The sequence below is a fragment of the Orbicella franksi genome, chromosome 4, assembly GCF_964199315.1.
Source record: "Orbicella franksi chromosome 4, jaOrbFran1.1, whole genome shotgun sequence".
NCBI classification, from domain to species: domain Eukaryota; kingdom Metazoa; phylum Cnidaria; class Anthozoa; order Scleractinia; family Merulinidae; genus Orbicella; species Orbicella franksi.
Genome location: NC_138148.1, coordinates 18,527,301 through 18,546,625, shown reverse-complemented (window position 1 = coordinate 18,546,625; position 19,325 = coordinate 18,527,301). Strand labels below are relative to the sequence as shown.

General features: G+C 41.4%; 2 protein-coding genes across 2 annotated transcripts in view; one reads left to right on the top strand and one right to left on the bottom strand.

Moving 5' to 3' along the window:
• Positions 1-155: 155 nt before the first annotated feature.
• Positions 156-16,137, bottom strand: LOC145483574 (tectonin beta-propeller repeat-containing protein 2-like). The gene is made up of 11 exons (XM_081462108.1): positions 15,709-16,137; positions 13,502-13,812; positions 12,721-12,843; positions 11,887-12,018; positions 11,481-11,638; positions 10,273-10,858; positions 9,666-9,837; positions 7,452-8,767; positions 4,617-4,776; positions 3,864-3,914; positions 156-3,324 (listed from the first exon to the last, which is right to left on the bottom strand). Exons 1-11 carry the CDS (start codon positions 15,722-15,724, stop codon positions 2,135-2,137), a joined length of 4,215 nt encoding a protein of 1,404 aa, XP_081318234.1. The 5' UTR covers positions 15,725-16,137; the 3' UTR covers positions 156-2,134.
• Positions 16,138-16,189: 52 nt separating this feature from the next.
• LOC145483575 (phytanoyl-CoA dioxygenase domain-containing protein 1 homolog) overlaps positions 16,190-19,325 on the top strand; it is a 9,382-nt gene continuing 6,246 nt past the window's right edge. The window contains exons 1-4 of the mRNA XM_081462109.1: positions 16,190-16,525; positions 17,150-17,267; positions 17,515-17,615; positions 18,522-18,623. Of these exons, the coding sequence (XP_081318235.1) occupies positions 16,406-16,525; positions 17,150-17,267; positions 17,515-17,615; positions 18,522-18,623 (441 nt within the window). The 5' untranslated portion in view covers positions 16,190-16,405. The remainder of the gene's footprint in view (positions 16,526-17,149; positions 17,268-17,514; positions 17,616-18,521; positions 18,624-19,325) is intronic.

Sequence of the window (19,325 nt, the reverse complement as noted above, 5' to 3'; positions counted from 1 at the left end):
ACATCTGTGGCCCGTTCCTCGAAAGCCCCGGAAACTTTTCGGGCCCTCAAAGCCATTTTTATTTAATCTATCGGTATTTAAAGACAGAGGGGTGTATACGCCTGAAACTTCTTGTATGAAGAGAACCTCTGTTTATATTAATAACATGGGTATAAAACAGCTCTGAAGTCATAAGGTCACGTTAGATTTTGCTACGGCTTTTCGGGACGTTCGAGAAACGGGCCCCTGGACCGGGTTGTTCAAAGCCCGATTAAGCTAACCCAGGCTTAGCGAGAATTTTGATTTCAGTTTTGCAGTTTTTCCGTGGGGTTTTCTGTTTATATTGCTTGTCCTTCAGGTTTGAGTTTCAAACTTTCAAACTGCACAGAACATAAGCAATGAAAAACACTTTTACACAAGAAAAATGGATACTTCGGTTTACTTTTTATCCTGAGTTAACGTTAACCGGCTTTAAAAACATCCCGGTCCCGGGTTCCCGATTCACCGCCGGTATTATAACCGAAATTAGGATTATCAGAATAAGTACGTTCCCACATTTCGACAATTTCAATCATAAAACGTCTGATACCTCTCGTTCTTCCTTCACCGCACGGAGTGTATAGTACAGAGTTGTTCTAAAATTATTGCCACTTATTTCAGTAACACCTGAGTTGCAAGTATGACTTATTTAAAGGAGCTCAGTCAAGGTTTTTTGAGCTTTTTTGACCACGTACAAAATCACCTTTAAATTGAGGGAAGCCTGAAAGTAGCGGTTTACTAAGATAGAAAAACACACCAGTGACCGTAATAAACCATATAAAAGAACAAGGATGGTTAAAGATGGAGAAGATTGGCACGGCAAAACGACGCACTTGAAAAATTTAGGCTAAACTTTTCAAGATGCGCGAACCGTGACGTAGCTCCTTTAAATGATACCTCTTTTGAAACTCACCCTGGTTTCAGATCGGTTTTCTCTCTTCTTTTTATTTCTCAGTCAAATACGAGTCAGCTTTTTCGGTGAAAACAAAAAACAAAAAAACAAACAAACAAACAAACAAATAAAACAAGAAGAAAGCAAAACACTGTGACCAGGATATATGCAGCTCCTGTCTCGTAGCAACGTGTTTTAACAGGTTTTTGTTCTCTTCTTGTTTTCGCACCATACTAACAAGTGATACGTAAATAACCCGTCCATCCACAAAGAAAGTAATGGTGGCCTTTTATACCAAACAAAAAGATGAAAACAAACATCTACTCATTCAAATACAACTGTGAGTCTTTATTCCACTTGATATTCGTTGGCGACCGAACTAATCATTCTTACAAGCCTTATTATATACCATAATTAACGGACCTCGGGTTCCCAATATGGGTCTGAGCAGATCTGAAATCTCAAAAGTAATCTAACGTAAAGCAAAAACAAGTTTTTTAAGCCGATTATACCACTAAGGCATAGTGTCTCATTCCAAAGACAAATGAAGAAGATTTTCACACTGAATTACATAAGAAGTTAAAAAGAAAACCCTGCAACCTTAGTTTCCTTCTAGCTTTCCCTACACCAAGATCTCTTTCATTTAACTATCCGCAGTTAAGCACGCGATAAATTTACACCGTTAACATAAAACAGATGATACGAAACTAATAACGAAAAGTTCGTGCCACCAGGCATTCACTTTGATTCGCGTCGTTGGAATTTTATATAGCAAAAAAATATATAAACCAACAGTAAAACGAATTAAAACCGAGTCTAGAGACTGTTGAAGAATAATTTCTTTTTTCTTACAACATTTTAAAATCTTGACCCTTGATATATTTTTTCTTTCCTTCAGAGCGTACAGGATATCTTTTACAATTCCCTACCATTTGTTTTTGCTCTTTTTTTTTTTTTCTGGTCAAACGTGGTCACGTGGAACACCGACTTTTCCTGGACATTTATCACGTGATAAAGCTCCCTGTTCACGAGCAATGCATGAACCACGTAATGTGTAAGGTGAAGGTATGTCACATGAGTCCAAGTCTTTAAATAACTCTATTGGTTTGGATCATCTCACAAGAAACTTCGTCTATTTTACATCTCTGAATTACTAAATCATAATTAAATTTCATCTACAAAAAGTTAAATGTGACATGTCTCGAGTCATTACAATTATTCTTATTATATAAATTCCCAATCTTCTTCTCCAGAAAACAACGCGCTGTATGTCCGAGGCCTGAAGGGCGACTGGGTTCCATAAAAATGCCGAGTTTTGCGCAGAAACAGCTGACCGTTTTGATCGACAGCCCAAAGCTCATCATCCGGTGTGACAGAGATCAGCTCAAAATTCCCAGGAACTTTCTTCCAGTAATGTCCTACGCAATTATCCTCGCTGACCCCGTAACGACAGACGACATCACCACCGGGGCAAGTGGCCCAAACCATGTGTTCACTGATAGCCAAGTCACGCACTCCCGTGCCAGGTACCACCTCCCAAGAGGTACCTATAGGAAAGCTTGGCGTGACATCGCGGCGCGCATATGCATTGTTACGATCGTCTACTGCCCAGACGACGCGATCCGCTGGGCTTACGGCCACCTTAGCAAAACGACATCCAGGTAGGGGATTCCCATCGACAGGGATCCAGGCCTGGGTGACCGTAGGGTCCGAGGAATCTTCCTTTCCTATCCTTAACCAGACATTCCCCGTGTCATCTACTGCCCAGGTGCTAAGCGCGCCACAGCTCAGGTGGTAAACCTTACCCACGCCGAACTGACGAAGTGACAAGTCCACCCATCCGAACCCTTGCGGGCAAGCGCCGGAAATTCCCAAGCGTTGTACGACTTTGAAATTGTGCGTGATCGCCCAAAGATTAGAACCCGATGCCGATATGAGTTTTAATACCTTACCATGCGGGGGTTCAACAATAAGCGGGTGACTTCCCGGCTGGAAGCAGATCAGCTCTCCATTGGGTTGCAAAGCCCACACGTGACTCGTGTCACCCCTGTATGATCCTGCGGAGAGATACGACCAGAACACAGACTTTGCAACGCCTTGCGGTGTTATGGAATCCCACCGAGTTCCCAGAAGGTGGCCATGCGAAGCCTGAAGACGGCCCCCACTGTCTAACAACCAGACTCCTGCTCTCGGGCTCGCGGTTAATAATTTGATGTCATCTCCTCGTAGAACCCAGGACCACAGCGTCTCGAGTAAGCTACGGTTTTGCATCAAGTACTGGCCGAGAGAGACCTGGTACCACGTGTCGCCCGTTGGATTGTCCCGGTTGACGTTAGTAAACCAAAGGGATCCCTTCGTGTCAACAATCCACGCCACTCCCTCGATACCAAGACAAACCCACTTTGCGGAAACATCTAAGAGAGAACAAATGTTAGAAAAACATCCATTAAAGTAGCTTATAAAATTACAAACAGCACCCGACCATCTGTGCTTCTCCCTTTCAGTTAGGATGTGCACATTATAGTACACATACCTGCATACTGCATTATATGTTCCACGCAGAATGCCTAGCATAAATCAACACTCATGCAGCACCACTCTACACGTACGACAAGGAATTTGGTGTGATCAAAGCTAATCGAACATGCGCCATGTTCGGTTATAAATGGCCAATTGGTTTGCCTCCGGCCAGTTGGGGTTCTTAACAATGTTATGTTCAATTTCTCTTGACTCATTTAATTTGTTTCAGTTGTTTGCTCGGCCCCACTAGCCTTTGTGCTATAAACTGCGGAGGGTAAATAAAGGTCATATAGACTGTATATGAAGGAAACAAGCACTTCCTGGGCACCCAAATACCGAAAACCACGCACCATACTTTTACAACTGCTCTATAACAATATAGGCTTAGAAATTAAAGTTACCGGTTAAACTCATCCCCTTGAAACGACCATACCTTGCAGTGTCTCCCAGTTGGTTTTCTGTGAGGGACTCGAAGAGTTCTCATCTGCGAGTAAAATATAAATAAAAGTAAAGTTGGAGAAACAAGAAAGTTGATAGTCGCACGAGTCGTTAAGCTGGCGTTTCAAATTTTCGGCCAATGAAACTGCATGAACGAGTGCTTTGTTTGACATCTCAACCTCTAGCGCTACGGTGGTTTATGACTGACAAGCTAGGAGAACAGGACAACACATGACATTATATCTTTATTTAGTGGCAGCAACATACTATGCGTTTCACACCAGAAAACCTGAAATTGCTTGTAAAACTGTTACAGCACTCGTGAACCCCTGAAAGAATATCGTCGTTATTGGATGGAATTCACTCTTAGTGATCAGCTCTTTTCCTCTAATAACCTGTACGCCTGTCATTGCATTGCTAAACCCCCTACTGCCCCCTCCCCACCCCCGCGCCAACATCTTCGCTGTGTGTGGGAGCCACTTCTGTGCCCGGATTGGACTCTCCAGCCATCTCCAGACACATCCAGCCCCGACCTAATTTTCACAGGGTTGTCAGAGGTCATCATCGCCTTCGATGGACGAACATCATCACCATAAGAAGATATTAGATAATGGTCATGGTTAATTGAAAAAAAGGGTAGTGCTAAGGGGGCTAAAGATTCACTCGATTCTACTCAGGATGCCTGGTCAGAGGTGGTGGGGGTGGTGGTGGAGGGAGGGGGGGGGGAGGTGTTTGTAGTGCACAATACCTTTGTACACGTGAATGTTGTTTGTCCTGTCCAAGAACCAAGCCATCCCATCAAAACAAGACACCTGCATGAATCTGGTGTCAGTCTGTATAGTCCGCCATCCCTTGCCTGTCGGGCTATCCCTCGAAACCTCTGTTCTCACGAAAACATCACCATTCAACTAAAATGGAAAACAGTTTGTCACGTGAGTCGTACAATTGTGTCTTACCCAGCGATCTCGCTAGTCTAGAAATTACTTCTCTGATTATTTAGAGGGTGTTACAAACAATCACGTAAACCATATGCAAAGCTAGCCTCCTACACATACGCTCTTTGGGTTCGTCGCGTAATCTTCCTCCCCCACGAACGTCTGCTGAAATACAGGGTCATTTACTTAGCCCAAACACAGCGCACTTCCCGACCACGGCAGCGAACTTTGGACCCAGAGAAATTTTGCAAGAGACTTCAAGGGATATCTTCCTTGCTTTTCAACGAGTATGTGGGCATTAACGTCGATTAAAATCCCTTATCGGCAACAAGCTATAGAGAATTAAATACGCAAGATGGACGTGTTCGTACGCAGACTTTAGTTAGCCTCAAATGCTGGAAGCCTGCGGGAACTTGGAAGGGATGTGTCGAAAACGAAGACCCAAAAACGAAGACCGAAGACCTAAGACCCTGTGGTCTAAAACGAAGACCCACTGGTCTAAAACGAAGACCCACCGGTCTAAAACGAAGACCCACTGGTCTAAAACGAAGACCCTGTGGTCTAAAACGAAGACGCTGTGGTCTATAACGAAGACCCACCGGTCTAAAACGAAGACCCACTGGTCTAAAAGGACGACCCACTTAATTTAATTGCGTTACAAAATTTGGCACGTGTTGTACCGGCTGAGATAAAGTAACTGTCAAGTTTGTCGCGCGCTCAGGTGACATTTAATTTATGCGCTACAGAAGTGAGGGATGCATGTGAGAGTGATAACGTAATTTTCCAGGGAAAATCAAATTCTTGTAGCACGTGGTGAATAAATCTGCGAGTCACGCATAGTGGACCTTTGCGCCTTTATATGATAAGTACAGTAAAGCAAAGTAATGAAGTCATCTCATCATACTTTGCTCATATGCATTTGAAAAATAGAATATTGGTGACGACAAATTATACTAAAATCGTCACTAAAACGTATATTTCTATACTGTTGGAATTTCATTGCGTTACACAATTTGACACGTTGTACCGACTGAGATAAAGCAACTGTCAAGTTTGCCGCGCACTCAGATGACATTTTAATTTATGCGCTACAAAAACGAAAGCAATTTAGCCTAGTGTATAGTCTTTCCTGAAGAAAAAAAAGGTTTTAGACCGGTGGGTCTTCGTTTTAGACCGGTGGGTCTTCGTTTTAGACCAGTGGGTCTTCGTTTTAGACCAGTGGGTCTTCGTTTTATAATAATAAAACGAAGACGGGTGGGTCTTCGTTTTAGACCGGTGGGTCTTCGTTTTAGACCAGTGGGTCTTCGTTTTAGACCAGTGGGTCTTCGTTTTAGACCAGTGGGTCTTCGTTTTATAATAATAAAACGAAGACGGGTAGGTCTTCGTTTTAGACCACAGGGTCTTCGTTTTAGACCAGTGGGTCCTCGTTTTAGACCAGTGGGTCTTCGTTTTAGACCGGTGGGTCTTCGTTTTAGTCTTCGTTTAAGACCAGCGGGTCTTCGTTTTAGACCACAGGGTCTTCGGTCTTCGGTCTTCGTTTTTGGGTCTTCGTTTTCGACACATCCCTTGAGGAGTGATCTCAAGACCCTAAAATACTAGGGTGGCATCTCGTCGAGTGTGTGAGACATTTGCGATGTTCTGTTTGAATCCCTTCCAAAAAACTAGTATATTTCGCCGAGAAATAGATGAAGTGTTCGGACTCGGACTGGATTAGATCTGGGATTAGAAAAATTGTACGTAATTTACTTTGAAAGCGTTGCCGTTAACATGACACGCAACAGTTCAAGTTGTAGTTCTCACGTCAAGGGAGCCTGTGCAGTTTATAATTAGCTTTTTAATGCACAATGCGCCGGCGCTGATCGCCTGTAAAGTAATATCCACGTGATCTCCAGATAATCTTTACAAACAAAGGGAAAGGAGTATGCTTTTTGTCTCAGCAGACATGTGTTGGGGAGGAAGTTTGCGTGACGAGCGCAAAGAGAGTCTGCGCAGGAGACTAATGAAAGGTTCAATAAATTCTATGCCATCGTACAGTGCCACTATAAATCGAACCAAAATTCAACAGGAGAACACAAGGTGGAGTACAATGTTACTGTGGAAGCTAAGCTAAAACTCATCCCCATCAGAAAAAGAAAAATAAAACTGGATACGCGGACACTTTTTGGAATGTCAGTCATCTCCCGCCCTCGGCCTAATCTCGCCCGGGGATTAGGCTGAGGGCGGGAGAGGACTGATATTTCAGGCTAACACTTTTCCCTTTTTAACGATTTTAGAGCGAATAGACACATTTCTCAACGTGTCTACGTGGCTACAGGGCTACGGGTCTAAGGGACTCCGGGACTCCGGGACTCCGGGGTTACGAGGTTACGAGTCCACAAAGCTACGAAGCCACGGAGCTGTGAGCCTTCTTAGCTTCATAGCTATGCAGCTATAACGCTTCGTGGTTAAGCTACTAGCAGGTCAAATATACTTTTCTTTCATCTGTTCACGTGAATTAACTTGTAACCAACGAACAATGAATTCTTATGTATGTGGTGTGGGGTTTTAGTCACACTGAAGGGTCGTCGGGGTTTCAGTGTAAATTTTCAGACGAACATATCCCTCCTTTCCACATGAAAAAGTCCCCCCGGGAGATCACAGCAATTTACCTTTATTCCCCACACCGTTGACCTCTCAACAGTCACGTAACGCATGTCCTTCTCCACTGGCTGCCATTTCTTTCCTCTTAAACGATTCGCGTTTACTCCTGTTCGAGCGTGCGCGTAATTCTTGCGGTCAATACACCAAATAACGTCCCCGGTGTCATTGACAGCTATCATTCTCGCCGAGCCCCTGAGCTGAGTCCACGTCACAACAGAGAAATGGGTGGGGCAGTAATAGATATGGTCATTAGTTGTCACGCACCAAATATGGGTGTCGGAGACAGCAACAAACTGGAAGTACCCCTGCCCCGGTGCGTAGTATTCCGCCCAGCTGTCCGCGAGTAGACGCAGCCCTTGCTTAGTCGAACCTGGGGACCGTGGCAGCGAGGAGCCGGAGCTAGTAGATGAGGACCTTTCAAGAGGAGGTGCATCCTCATGGTTCACTATTTCAAGATCGCTCATGGTCCTCTCTGAGAGAGTCCGGGGCCATGAGGCAGCGTCGCTGAGCTCTTCAGCACCCTCCGAGTCGAGGGACACAGGGGGCGTGCCTTCGGAGTCTGTTTGAGCATCACTGCCAGCTTTCAGTGAAGACGATGATCCGATCTTTGACCGGGTTTTTGAACGATGCGATCTCTCCACCGAACCATCCGAGAACGTAGCGTCGGAGATGTTCATCGGTGTGTTTGAGTAAATATCTGGCAAGTAGTCGGTGCTGAAGGACTTTTCTGGGCTTAGCGTAACGTCTTCAGTGTCTTCCATCACTGTGCTTGTCGACAGAGACACAGAATCCATTCCCAAACTGTTGTCAACTGATAATGTGTCTTCAGAAACATTGGCAGAAGAAGGCGATGCACTGAGTTCATCCGTCTGTTCCAACGTCACCTCATCTTCTGGAGCATTACCGATGTCTGCCTCTGTCACGCAACTGTTTGGAGAAGTCGCACTATGCTCCTCAATACTCGAATTTTCTTGCGTCACGCATGTGGCATAACTGGAGTCAATGTGGACTTCATGTTTTTCCTGCGTGCCTTCTTTAGTAACGTGAACAATCATTAAATGAGGCTGCGCAGAAGCGTCCTCTCCCTCTCCGCCTGAGTCTTGGTAATGTCCAGAGGACGTTGCACTACTTCTTTCACCAGAGTCGAAATCCGACGAGATGTTGGACAGTCTTTTTGAAGCAGGGTCCACCAGGTCAAGAGAATCTTGACTGTAATCCGGTGCAGGAGGTAGGGAGAAGTCAGTGACATCGCTTGGAGCATCACTTGCGGCCGGCTGATCTTTCGTATCATCAGGCGGCTCTGAAGTTGTTTTGTGGACAGAATCTACATTTGGAAAAACAATACTACACGATCATACCTATAAACTAATATATATTCGAACCAAATAAACTAATATATATTCGAACCGTATGACTTAAAAATGTGCATTTGATATTGGCGACGAGAAACGCCGAAACTTCATGTACTAACGTTTATGTTTCGTTTAAAATGTTTTCCTATATCTTTTTTTCTACCACAAGATCAAAACAGAGACATGGAATTGAGAGTCTAGAGGGCAACTTCCCACAATGGCACACTGAATTTCAAAAACCTACCACCAACATGTATAAACGAGAACATCTTGAGCCAACATATTTATGAGAGTGTTTATTATTCGTCAAGTGCATGGATAAGTGATTAATAACAATTACATGTAATAGACAGGTGTCCATTAAAATGGACAGGTGTATGAAGCACGCCGGCCTTATGGTTAGTGCGTCCGTCTCCGAAACGAGCGGTCCGGGCCCGAGACCTCGCCCGGGACATTGTGTTGTGTTCTTGGGCAAGACACTTAACTCTCACAGTGCCTCTCTCCACCCAGGTGTATAAAAGGGTACCGGCGAATTTAATGCTGGGGGTAACCCTGCGATGGACTAGCATCCCATCCAGGGAGGAGTAAAAATACTCCTAGTCGTTTAATGCTATAGAAAACGAAGATAAGCGCCGGCCTGGTGGACCTCTTGCATTGGTTCATATGCAGACTTTACCTTTACCTCACGGAGATATGTATTGAGTAGCTTTCGATGTGGCTCATGGTATAAATATTCCAGTTCACGCAATAAACATTCTGGTCTCCGTTGTACTCGGAACGAAATCCAATTGCTAACTGTTAGACCACTCTGGTACCCTACTTCATCTTTCACTGGATTTGGTTTCAGGAAAACCCATTTGATAAACGTACCTTTGTTTGCTTTCTTCTTCGATTTTTTAGTTTTTCGAAACACAATCTCCCCAAAATCTTGATGTCTTATATCTTGAAACTTTTTGAATGGGTCAGGTTCGCTGACAGTTTGTGAACGGATAGTTGTGGAAGAGTCGGCGATTTCACTCGGAGCAGGATCACTGATCTCCTCCTGAAAAACACATAACAACTGAATCAATCTACAGTTTGTACCGGCTACTCCCCATGATAGTTATAGCAGTAGTGTCTACAAACCTTAAAAGGAGTTAGCGAGCATTTTCGCTTAAAAAAAAAAACACTCAAAGATGATAAGGGATCTGCGTAGCTTGAATTTAGCAAGGTCAAGCTTAACATGTAACACCTTAAATTGCAACATGCAAGACGCTATTCACAAATCAAGTAAAAACGGGACGTGCTTCACTTAGCCACCTAACACACTAAAATGTAACTCACATGTTAGAATAACTATTCATATATAATATTATTAATGACACGTGCCATGTTCAGTACATGTTACTGGAATGAAACATTTGTACTGTTTTGACGAGATGACTGGCTGTTATTGGGAATGTTCGACCGACAAGCGAATTTCTAGCTAAGAACAAACCTTATTGCTTGCTTCTACTTGTAACTTTGACACCCTATCCTCAGCAGTTGGTTCCTGTTGCTTCTCATTTTCCTGCTCTTCACTTTTAAAACTGCGTTCCATAAGCTCCATAACATCAAGCAAAGGATTGGCCAGTTTAGGAATTAAAGTCAACTTCATCAATAGCCTCTCCCCTCCCCTCTGCAAAACGTAGATCTCGTGACCAGCCGTGCTGACATCCACAATGTCACCCAGGTTGTCATGGTAACCAACCAGGGCACAGGGGGACGTGTCAAGAACCCACAGGCGGGACACATCCCACGTGACAAAGAACTGCCCATGGTAGAGTCTCAGGGGACCGAACTGAGCTTGGTAGTCGGAGGGAAGTCTCGTGAAACAGGGCGGAAGGGGGTTTAAGATCGTAATACCCGGGGGGTTTTCATTGGTCAAACCCTTGTACATCAGGGTAGCGGAAACCTTGCCGTTGATATCAGCAGTCCATAACCTGAGGCCTGGCCGGGAGGTGTAAACGTCTGGTGACATCTTCAACTTATCGTCGGATGTCCCTCTTGTAGGGGGGTAAAATAAGGCACCGTATCGTCCAGGACTAAGGAACAAGTTTATAATAATGGACCATTTAGAATTTTCAATCGACTGTCATTAAACCAAAACCAAACTAATCACTCTGACGAATCACAAAGACCACAGACAATCTAGTGAACCAGTCAAAACTCAAAGCAGATACAAGTAAACGACGCAAAGCGCGGGAAAACGAGTGTGAGTGAGTCACAACTGGGTTTGGTTTTACTTCTGATAGATGAGAAAGTGGCGCGAGTTTTTTTGTTTAAATCAATCAACTAGTGTAGTGATGCAAAACCAAAGAAAAAGTGAATTATTTTCGACACATAAATGAAAACTGCTCTATACTCAAACATGATCCTGATTTAATTTCTACTATGACTGTGTACAAAACATTTTAGACAAAACCATTACATACTATTCTGTGTAAAAATGTAGATTTTATAAGGTTGTTAATTTTCACTTTCCCAAACCCCCGATGGAAACAGTTGATCAAGTAATGAAGCTTTTTATCCTCGTTCTCCACGTTTTGAGTTACTATTAACAACTTTTTTGAAGCAGACACATCCAGAAGCAACAAGGATTACAATTACAAAACGACTCAACAGAATTTAAATCTGAAAAGGTTATTTATATAATTTTTGTTACACCTTTTTCTTTCCTTCTGTCCAACCTGAGTGGCCTTCTCATCATGGAAATCCCAGAGAACAGTTCTTTTCTCAGAAGAAATCAACAGAGCTTCCCATGAATACGACAGTTGGATGATAGGACTTGGTTCTTGTAACACCAAGGCTGTCTGGGTCAACCCCTAGTAAGTAAAAATATATCTGGAATAGTGGACAAACGTCCTTGGGGGACTGATGTAATACCACAAATTATCTGTGTTGTACAACTAAAGTTTGAAAAAGCAATGCTACCCGTAAAAAAATGTGTTGCTGTTCCCCCTCTCCTAACCCTAGACTAGCTAGGTAAAAAGTAAAACATGTGAAGCTTGCCTTCCAAAACAAAATCTAGAGCACACACTGTGGCCAAATGACCAGTAAATTCAATACATACCTCTCGGAACTTAATAACAGTGACATAAACTTTGCCCAGAACATCCCCACTATAGAGCAGTTCACCATCAGGGGACCATTCCAGGCAGGTCACTGGACTGTTATGTGCACCACTTACATGCAGGGTCTGAGGCTGCGTAGGAGAAAGTAATCAAGATCTCATTTTACCACTTGCTTCTCTTAGGGTTCTCAGTATTAAATACCAATAAACTGCCACAATTGGCTAATAGGCCAGGGTATGTAGGCTGTATTCAACATTACACTTAAATTCCATGACATCACAGTGGTATTCAGGAAAGTAAGTTTCTGGGGAGACAATGCTTATGGCATTAAATAACTGATTGATGTCCCTCTTTCTTGTTTTGGCGACAGGTTTCTGATTGCTTAGCAGCACCTACTATTAATAAAATAAATGTTCTCAGACTAATTCAAAATTTGGGGGGGAACCCTCTATTCATGAACTGTAAATGTTGGTAGATACACCGAAAAAAAGTTGTTTTCTTGATGTTGAGACACACTTTTTTTAAATTCATAAATTGAAACTTCATAGAAGACAAGGAACCAGGACAACAAAGACTGAAATATTGAGACATATTCCATATAATAAACTCAAAAACTTACTCAGATGCATGTCAATAAATGCATTTTTTCCTTTCTGTTTTCAGAATATACCATCCACGATGTGTGTCGCTCAATATTGAAGAACATGATTTTACGATTGAATGTAACAGGTCATAAAATTTCTATCATAATGTATAGTATTGATTATAAATAATGTTTATAGTTATTATCTCGACTGATACTACAGAACCTTACGACCTGATATAAATCCCACCTTGCCAAACCCTTGTGACGCCAGCACAAAGGTAAAGATGGTAACCAAACCACTGTTGAAGCCTACAGCTGTGTAACTGTGGGCAGGTAACAGCCGTATACACTTGGCTTGTTCGTGAGTGACCTGAAGAGTCACAATTAAAAAAAAGGCAGTAGGCCTTTTATAAATTTGTGATGTACACAAATTAAATAGGAGATCAAGCATACAAGTATACATGTATAACAAGCAAGGCACAAGACAATTACCTTACAAATGGGTGATAAGACTAAAATGAGGTCGATACATGGCCAAATACTGTATGACATGTCTGTAGTTCACTGAAAAGCTAAATTCATGAAGTGAACAAATATATATATACTGTATTTTTGTAAATAAGTGTACTGAGCTGGGTTGCTCATCTGAATCAGCAATACTTGAGATGGCCATCAATGATTAAAAGTTACTCATTGCCTCAAAGTTTTAATCTCTCTTTTACAGTAATGTTTTTCATTGTCTATATTTGGTGGAGTTCTAGATTGTTCAACATCAAAGCTGAAAGACAGAAAATGGGAACAGAAAACCTCTGTGGAAAGTACATGTAACAAAACTGAAATCAAAATTCACACAAATCTGAGATTTCAGCAACCAAAGTGCACACTAGCTGTTATGTGATGTAGACAAAGCTTTCCTGTCTCAATAATTCATGTGCAGTAAAACATTTCCTTCACAGGATAAATGAGCAGTAAATATTATCCTAATTAATAGTTTCAAATTATACTTAATAAAAAACTATCGAGCAAACCTCTGATGGCAGCCTTGACAACCTGCTACAAGTCCGATCATAAAGGAGGATAATTCCTAAATTTGTCCCAAGCACAATAGCATCAAATGACACATCCAGACAGGTGTAGTCAATGGTCAAGGATTTAAAATTGTCCTGTGCTCTCTCTCTCAAAGCGTGAAATAGATTCTTTACTCCATGTTCTTTGGTTCTTTCCCACACATGGCCCATCAAATTCTTGGGACCAAACTGTACCTTATGTGGCAGAGAGTCTAGGAGTTCACTCAGTGGTTCTAATTCTGCCAGAACAATATCTCTTCCAATAAGGAAATCTGTAGAAAAAATATTTATAACAACACAACATTGGTTTATTAATATTAAAAGATCACTTTGCAGTGAGAATACCTGACCATATCACGTCATATGACCCTGCCAATCACAAAAATGACTTGGAAGGGAAAACTATCTGAAACATGGGGTGACTCGCTCAATGAGGCCAACTATATATATACGTGCTTAGACTTTATATTCCTTTAACAGCGTGAGGGTTGTCCAATACTGTCAAGAAGATTCCACTGGAAAAAGGGATCTTACGAATCGTTCGATTCGACAAATGGAGAATGTTATTGATGATCCAACAGGTTGAGTTGTCGATCGGAAAATTGCATCTCATTAGGGGACTTAGAAAGTATTTCACATTATTCTTGTGGCAGGGCCCCAGTGTAACTTTGTGGATTCGATCGATTCATTTGATTCGTCGAATGGAGAATTTTAGTGACAATCCAACAAGTGTTCCGATCAACAACGAATAGAAAGTTCTCTTTTCTGATGGAATCTACTCGACAGTATTGGACATGAGTGAACAGCGTCACTGATATAACAATTACTTTAAGATTTAGAGATGTATGTTTTGGAGGCTGGTCAGCTCAGCAGCTCACAAATGTGGTGAGTCATTGAAGAACAAGAAAGATATAAATTTAAGCAGCTCAATGGCTTGGCAGTTTGCTTGGTGAAGGTTCAAAGACTGAAAGAGAAAGGTATATATCTAAGTGGCTTGAGGACTCTGCAACTCTCCAGTTGGGGTTTAAATATTATTAAAAACAAGAATGATATATATTAATTTTATTTTTAATTTTAGTAGCTTGACTGCTTGTGGCCTGCCAGCCATGAGCCATGAGCCATCAGTCATCAAAGAACACAAAAGATTAGATATATATTTATATGACTTGATTCTAGGCAGCTCACCATTGCGGTGAATGTTTAAAGAACAAGAAAGGTATACTTAGACGATTTTAATTGCACATTATTGAAAGTCATTGTCGAAACTCCCCAGTGAAATGAAACCCACATAGCTTAGTTTGGTCAACAGAGATACACAACTAGATTCTGCATATCAGCGTGTGCATGATTAAAGCAATCTAGTGAACCATTGGAGGCCACTTCACACTTCACCTTGTGGTGAGACCTAGGAATAGACTGACGAGTGGACATCAGCTAGCTAAATAATATAGCATGGAATCAAGTGATGAGCCCACAATACACCTCAATTAGCATGCAATGTAGCCTGAAAAGTGGCCCTGCATTCTGCAGTTAAGCCAGACCTTGGCATGGATGGAATATTGCTCCAGAGCATCTGATTTAGATCAAATGCTCACAGCAGACAAGCAGTTCAACAATAACTATTTTATTTTGCACAGTCCCACATCTGAGTAGATTGTCTACAACGCTTTTAAAAAATGCCTCGTTACAAAGTCATTTCGTGCATGAACAATGAATTGCATGAAGATTGTACAATGTCTCAGATCGTACAAAACATTGTACAGTGTGAATAGAATACTGGAAGGTAATCTAATGAAGGGAAATTAGGGTCAGTTTTGAATCAGGGTCATTTTGAACAGCTAACATCAAAGCAGTTTGTCCACCACGCTTTTAAAATATGCCTAGGTTCAGAGTCATTTCTTAAATTACATATGAACAAGAACCTGCATACGCATGCAGATTGTACAATTACGTCTGAGACCGTACAAATTACCGCACAATGTGCACATAAAATATTGGATAAGTGATCGATTGAAGGAATATTAGGGTCATTTTAACACTGACAGTGAAGTACGAGGAGACAGAGAACAAAAACATCTGTAGAAACTGAAAGCCAAGAGCAAAGAATGGAAGATCTCCATTCTTCGTCAAAACATGAAACACCCCGTCAAAGTGTTCTCGAGACTCACCTTGGGCCTTCTCCATTCCTACAATCCAGAGTTCCTCATTTAAAGTAACATCTCAAGAAACCATTCCAGTAAACATGTGACAATCAAAGTCCGGCATTAGCGTCAAAATGTAATAGCAAATGTCAGCATTGTTATGATTCCGCGTTCCCAGGCGCCATGTTTACAAACTTTAGTTATTGAGCCCGCGCTGAAATCTAAAGCGTTCTCGCTACCAAGTCACAGTCCCTCTCGGAATCTCGGCTATGCACCACCCCTCCTACCCCTTCTCGTGGCGTTTGTAATTTACGGGATTTTGAACTTGCATTCTTTCTTTGGATGTGAAATTGAAATTTAACCAGGACTTCTAATCAGGATCACGGAAGAATCGCTATTTTTCTATGCCCCTCAGTCTCTGAAAACAAAAAAATGGGCACCCCAGACCCATTGTGGAAATTTAGCCGAGGGCTGCCCAAGATACGTTCTGATAGGTAAGTCAGCACACTTATTTGTTAAAATTGCGTGACGAAAGATAGATAGATTTGTAAATTGAGACTAATGATGTTCAGATCACATGATGTTAAACCTGTAGTCGCTTGTGGCCTGCAGTTCATGTTATAAAAGTTTAATTAGCTGTAGCCTCTTTGTTTATCTCTGGTTAAACACAGAACATTTTAGGACTTTAAATAAGGTTAAGCTTATTTACGATTTTTTTCTTATCATGCCCACTTACACTTCAACAGTACCAGAAATTTTCACAAATCCGCCAGAAAAGTCAATCTCCCAAGAAAAGAAGTCTGGACAGCTTACTGACGAGCAAGTCAAACAGTACTTCGATCAGGTAAAATAAGGTTAATTTTGCTGTACCTTTGTCGACATTTTTTTTTTCTGTTACGTTGTCACTCCTCATTCTTCCTCATTCTTCCTCATTCTTCCTCAGAGACCCCGGAAGTCAATTTCCCCAGGACATAATTAGTATGCCCAGGGGCTTGAAAATATAGTCACGACTTCAGCAGCAGCACATCAGTCTTTCATTCCAGTTGATACACACCTCCCTTCCCACCACCTCCCCCCCCCCCCACTCCCTTCCCCCCTTCACTCTTTCCATTCCAGTTCCCTAGCTAGGAAATAGGAAAATGGGTAATGTGAAGAACAGCTCCCAAAAAAAAATGTCAGCCATCCGCTGACAGTTCTTTTTACGTAACACTGGGCTAAGCAACATTTTAAAAACAAAGTTAATGAACAATGGGCTTCATGTAATCAAGCTCTTTTAATTAAAGTATTAATAATTATTAAACTAGTGCAAAATTAAATGAGAGTGAATACTACAAAACAATTATTAATAGTCTTTTGTTTTGGACCAAAGACACCCTAGATACACAAATAATTAACTTGTCTCACTTTGCTGTATCTGACCATTCTTCAATAAATTCTTATGGCTTGTCAAAATATATATTATTTCTAGGGATTCCTCTTGGTACCAAACTTCTTTGAAAGGAGTGAATTGGAGCCTGTTATTGCAGCTATATGTGAACTGGTGGACCAACTAGCAGAGAAGCTCTATAATGCTAGAAAAATTAAGGGTAAATATCAATATAATTCCCCTATGACAGCGTGGTATTTGAATCTAAAAGCAGCTATAATTATACTCAAACTCCGCCCCAGACTACTATGTTCTCCTTAACCCTCTACATGGTTCATTAGACAGAAGGGGGTTCAAATAACTTTTAAATGTGAGAATGCCCATACTTAACGATGTCAGGTTATTTCATCATCTACTCGATCATGTGATCATAACTCATTATAAGTTTTTGTTTTAATTACATAAAGATAAATATGCAGATGCTTCATTTTACACAAGATTGACATTGATTGAGAAAGAGTTCCCAGGAGCTGCAGTTCTGCTACACAAACATGGAGTCATGCCAAAGGTATATTGCCAATCCAACATAATATATAAAGGTGCAGCTGTGTTTAGTACCTGAACTCGTGCATGTGTGTCAACAACTTTGATCTCAGACCTGCCCAATAGCCATTCACATATTTTTTTGAAATCGTGCCAGTATCAGGGTGTACTTCCATATAAAAAGTATGGGGTGCTTATCATACCTTTTAGGGGTTAAAAACACGGTTTTCAGGTATCTCTTAGGGTATTCAGCCTCAAAAGGTCCATAGTGGGATCTTTGATGGTACCCTTTAGCTTATGTCCAAAAATATATGGCACAAGATGTCTTGTTTTTAACTTGGTACCTCTTAGGGGTAAAAAATATTTCAAGCTATGCCCACAACACAGGATCTTGGTGCCTCTTAGGGGACTTCCCCCCCCCCCCCCCCTTCAAAATTTCCAACAAACATCCCCATTCCTTTTATATATGGGACTCCGGTCTCACTGGGTTGCCAGGTGACTGCATTAAGCTCGATCAATTGAGCTTTTTAAAAGGCCTCAGCTGGCACACTTCCAAAAAATAGGTGAATTAAGTAGATTGAGCATATATAATGCAAGAAAAAGAATCTGCCCATGCATGTAAAAATTTTAAAAATTTTAATTCAATTCTCCAGTCATAGAAGGAAAAATGTTGGTATTGTGATATTTGACTAAACACATCCCAGGACTGAGGTCAAGGAATTTTGTTTGGTGTCTTTTGGACCCACTAGAGTGGGTCTTTCCCTACCAAGACCCACTTTATTGGGTCCAAAATACACCCATAAGTTACTGCAAGCGTATTGAAATCATTGATTAATTAATGTCTTTAGACATCAGATATGATTGGATCATCTCCGAAAATTCTAGTACTCCCAACATGGAAATCTCACGTTTTTAATCTCATTTTTACAAGGCTTTTCAAGACCTGTGGACAAATGAGCGACTTTTGAATGTCATAGAGCAGTTTATTGGACCTGAAATAGCTGGTCACCCTGTGTGGAACTTGAGAACAAAGGTGTGTAGGAATCTGCAGTTGCAGTTCTACATATGTATACAACTGTGGTTTAAATAGCAGATTTTTCATAATTTTTTAGCGCTTACCTGAAGTGTATGTTTTGATCCAACTGGGGTCAAATATTTGTCTCTGACAGGCTAATTGTAATTGACAGTTAATTAAGCCAGTGTTTCCAAGACAGGTATAAAAATTAACATAATTTTTCATTTTATTTTAAAATATAATTTGTTTTTTTAAAACTCAAGATATTGTTACTACTGTTAATAACTATTTCATACAAAATAAATGAATAAAAGGACCTGCTTAGATGCTGCAAATAATTGTCCCGTGTTTGTGATAAGCTTCCAACACCGGTCAGCAAGTCAAACATTCAACTTGCATTTTAAAGTTTTGTCTGGAGTAAACAGTAGGTTAGAACTAAAAGAAACAATTTGTGTCATGCTATCATCATGAGCTTGTCTGAGCCGTGGCAAAGTTGCACTGTCCATATCAGCCCTACTGGAAATAAGGAGGTATAGCAGGACCAGTGGACAATTAGTCCCTGCATGTTTATTTGCATTGTCAAATTGGGTGCATGCAACTCCGCAGTATAGATGGGTATATATCCATTGAGAGACAAACTTGTTTAAATATAACAACGTAATACTGGTCTTATTAAGCATGCCAGCAAGGAGGAGGTAAACATTTTGCTTAGAACCTCAC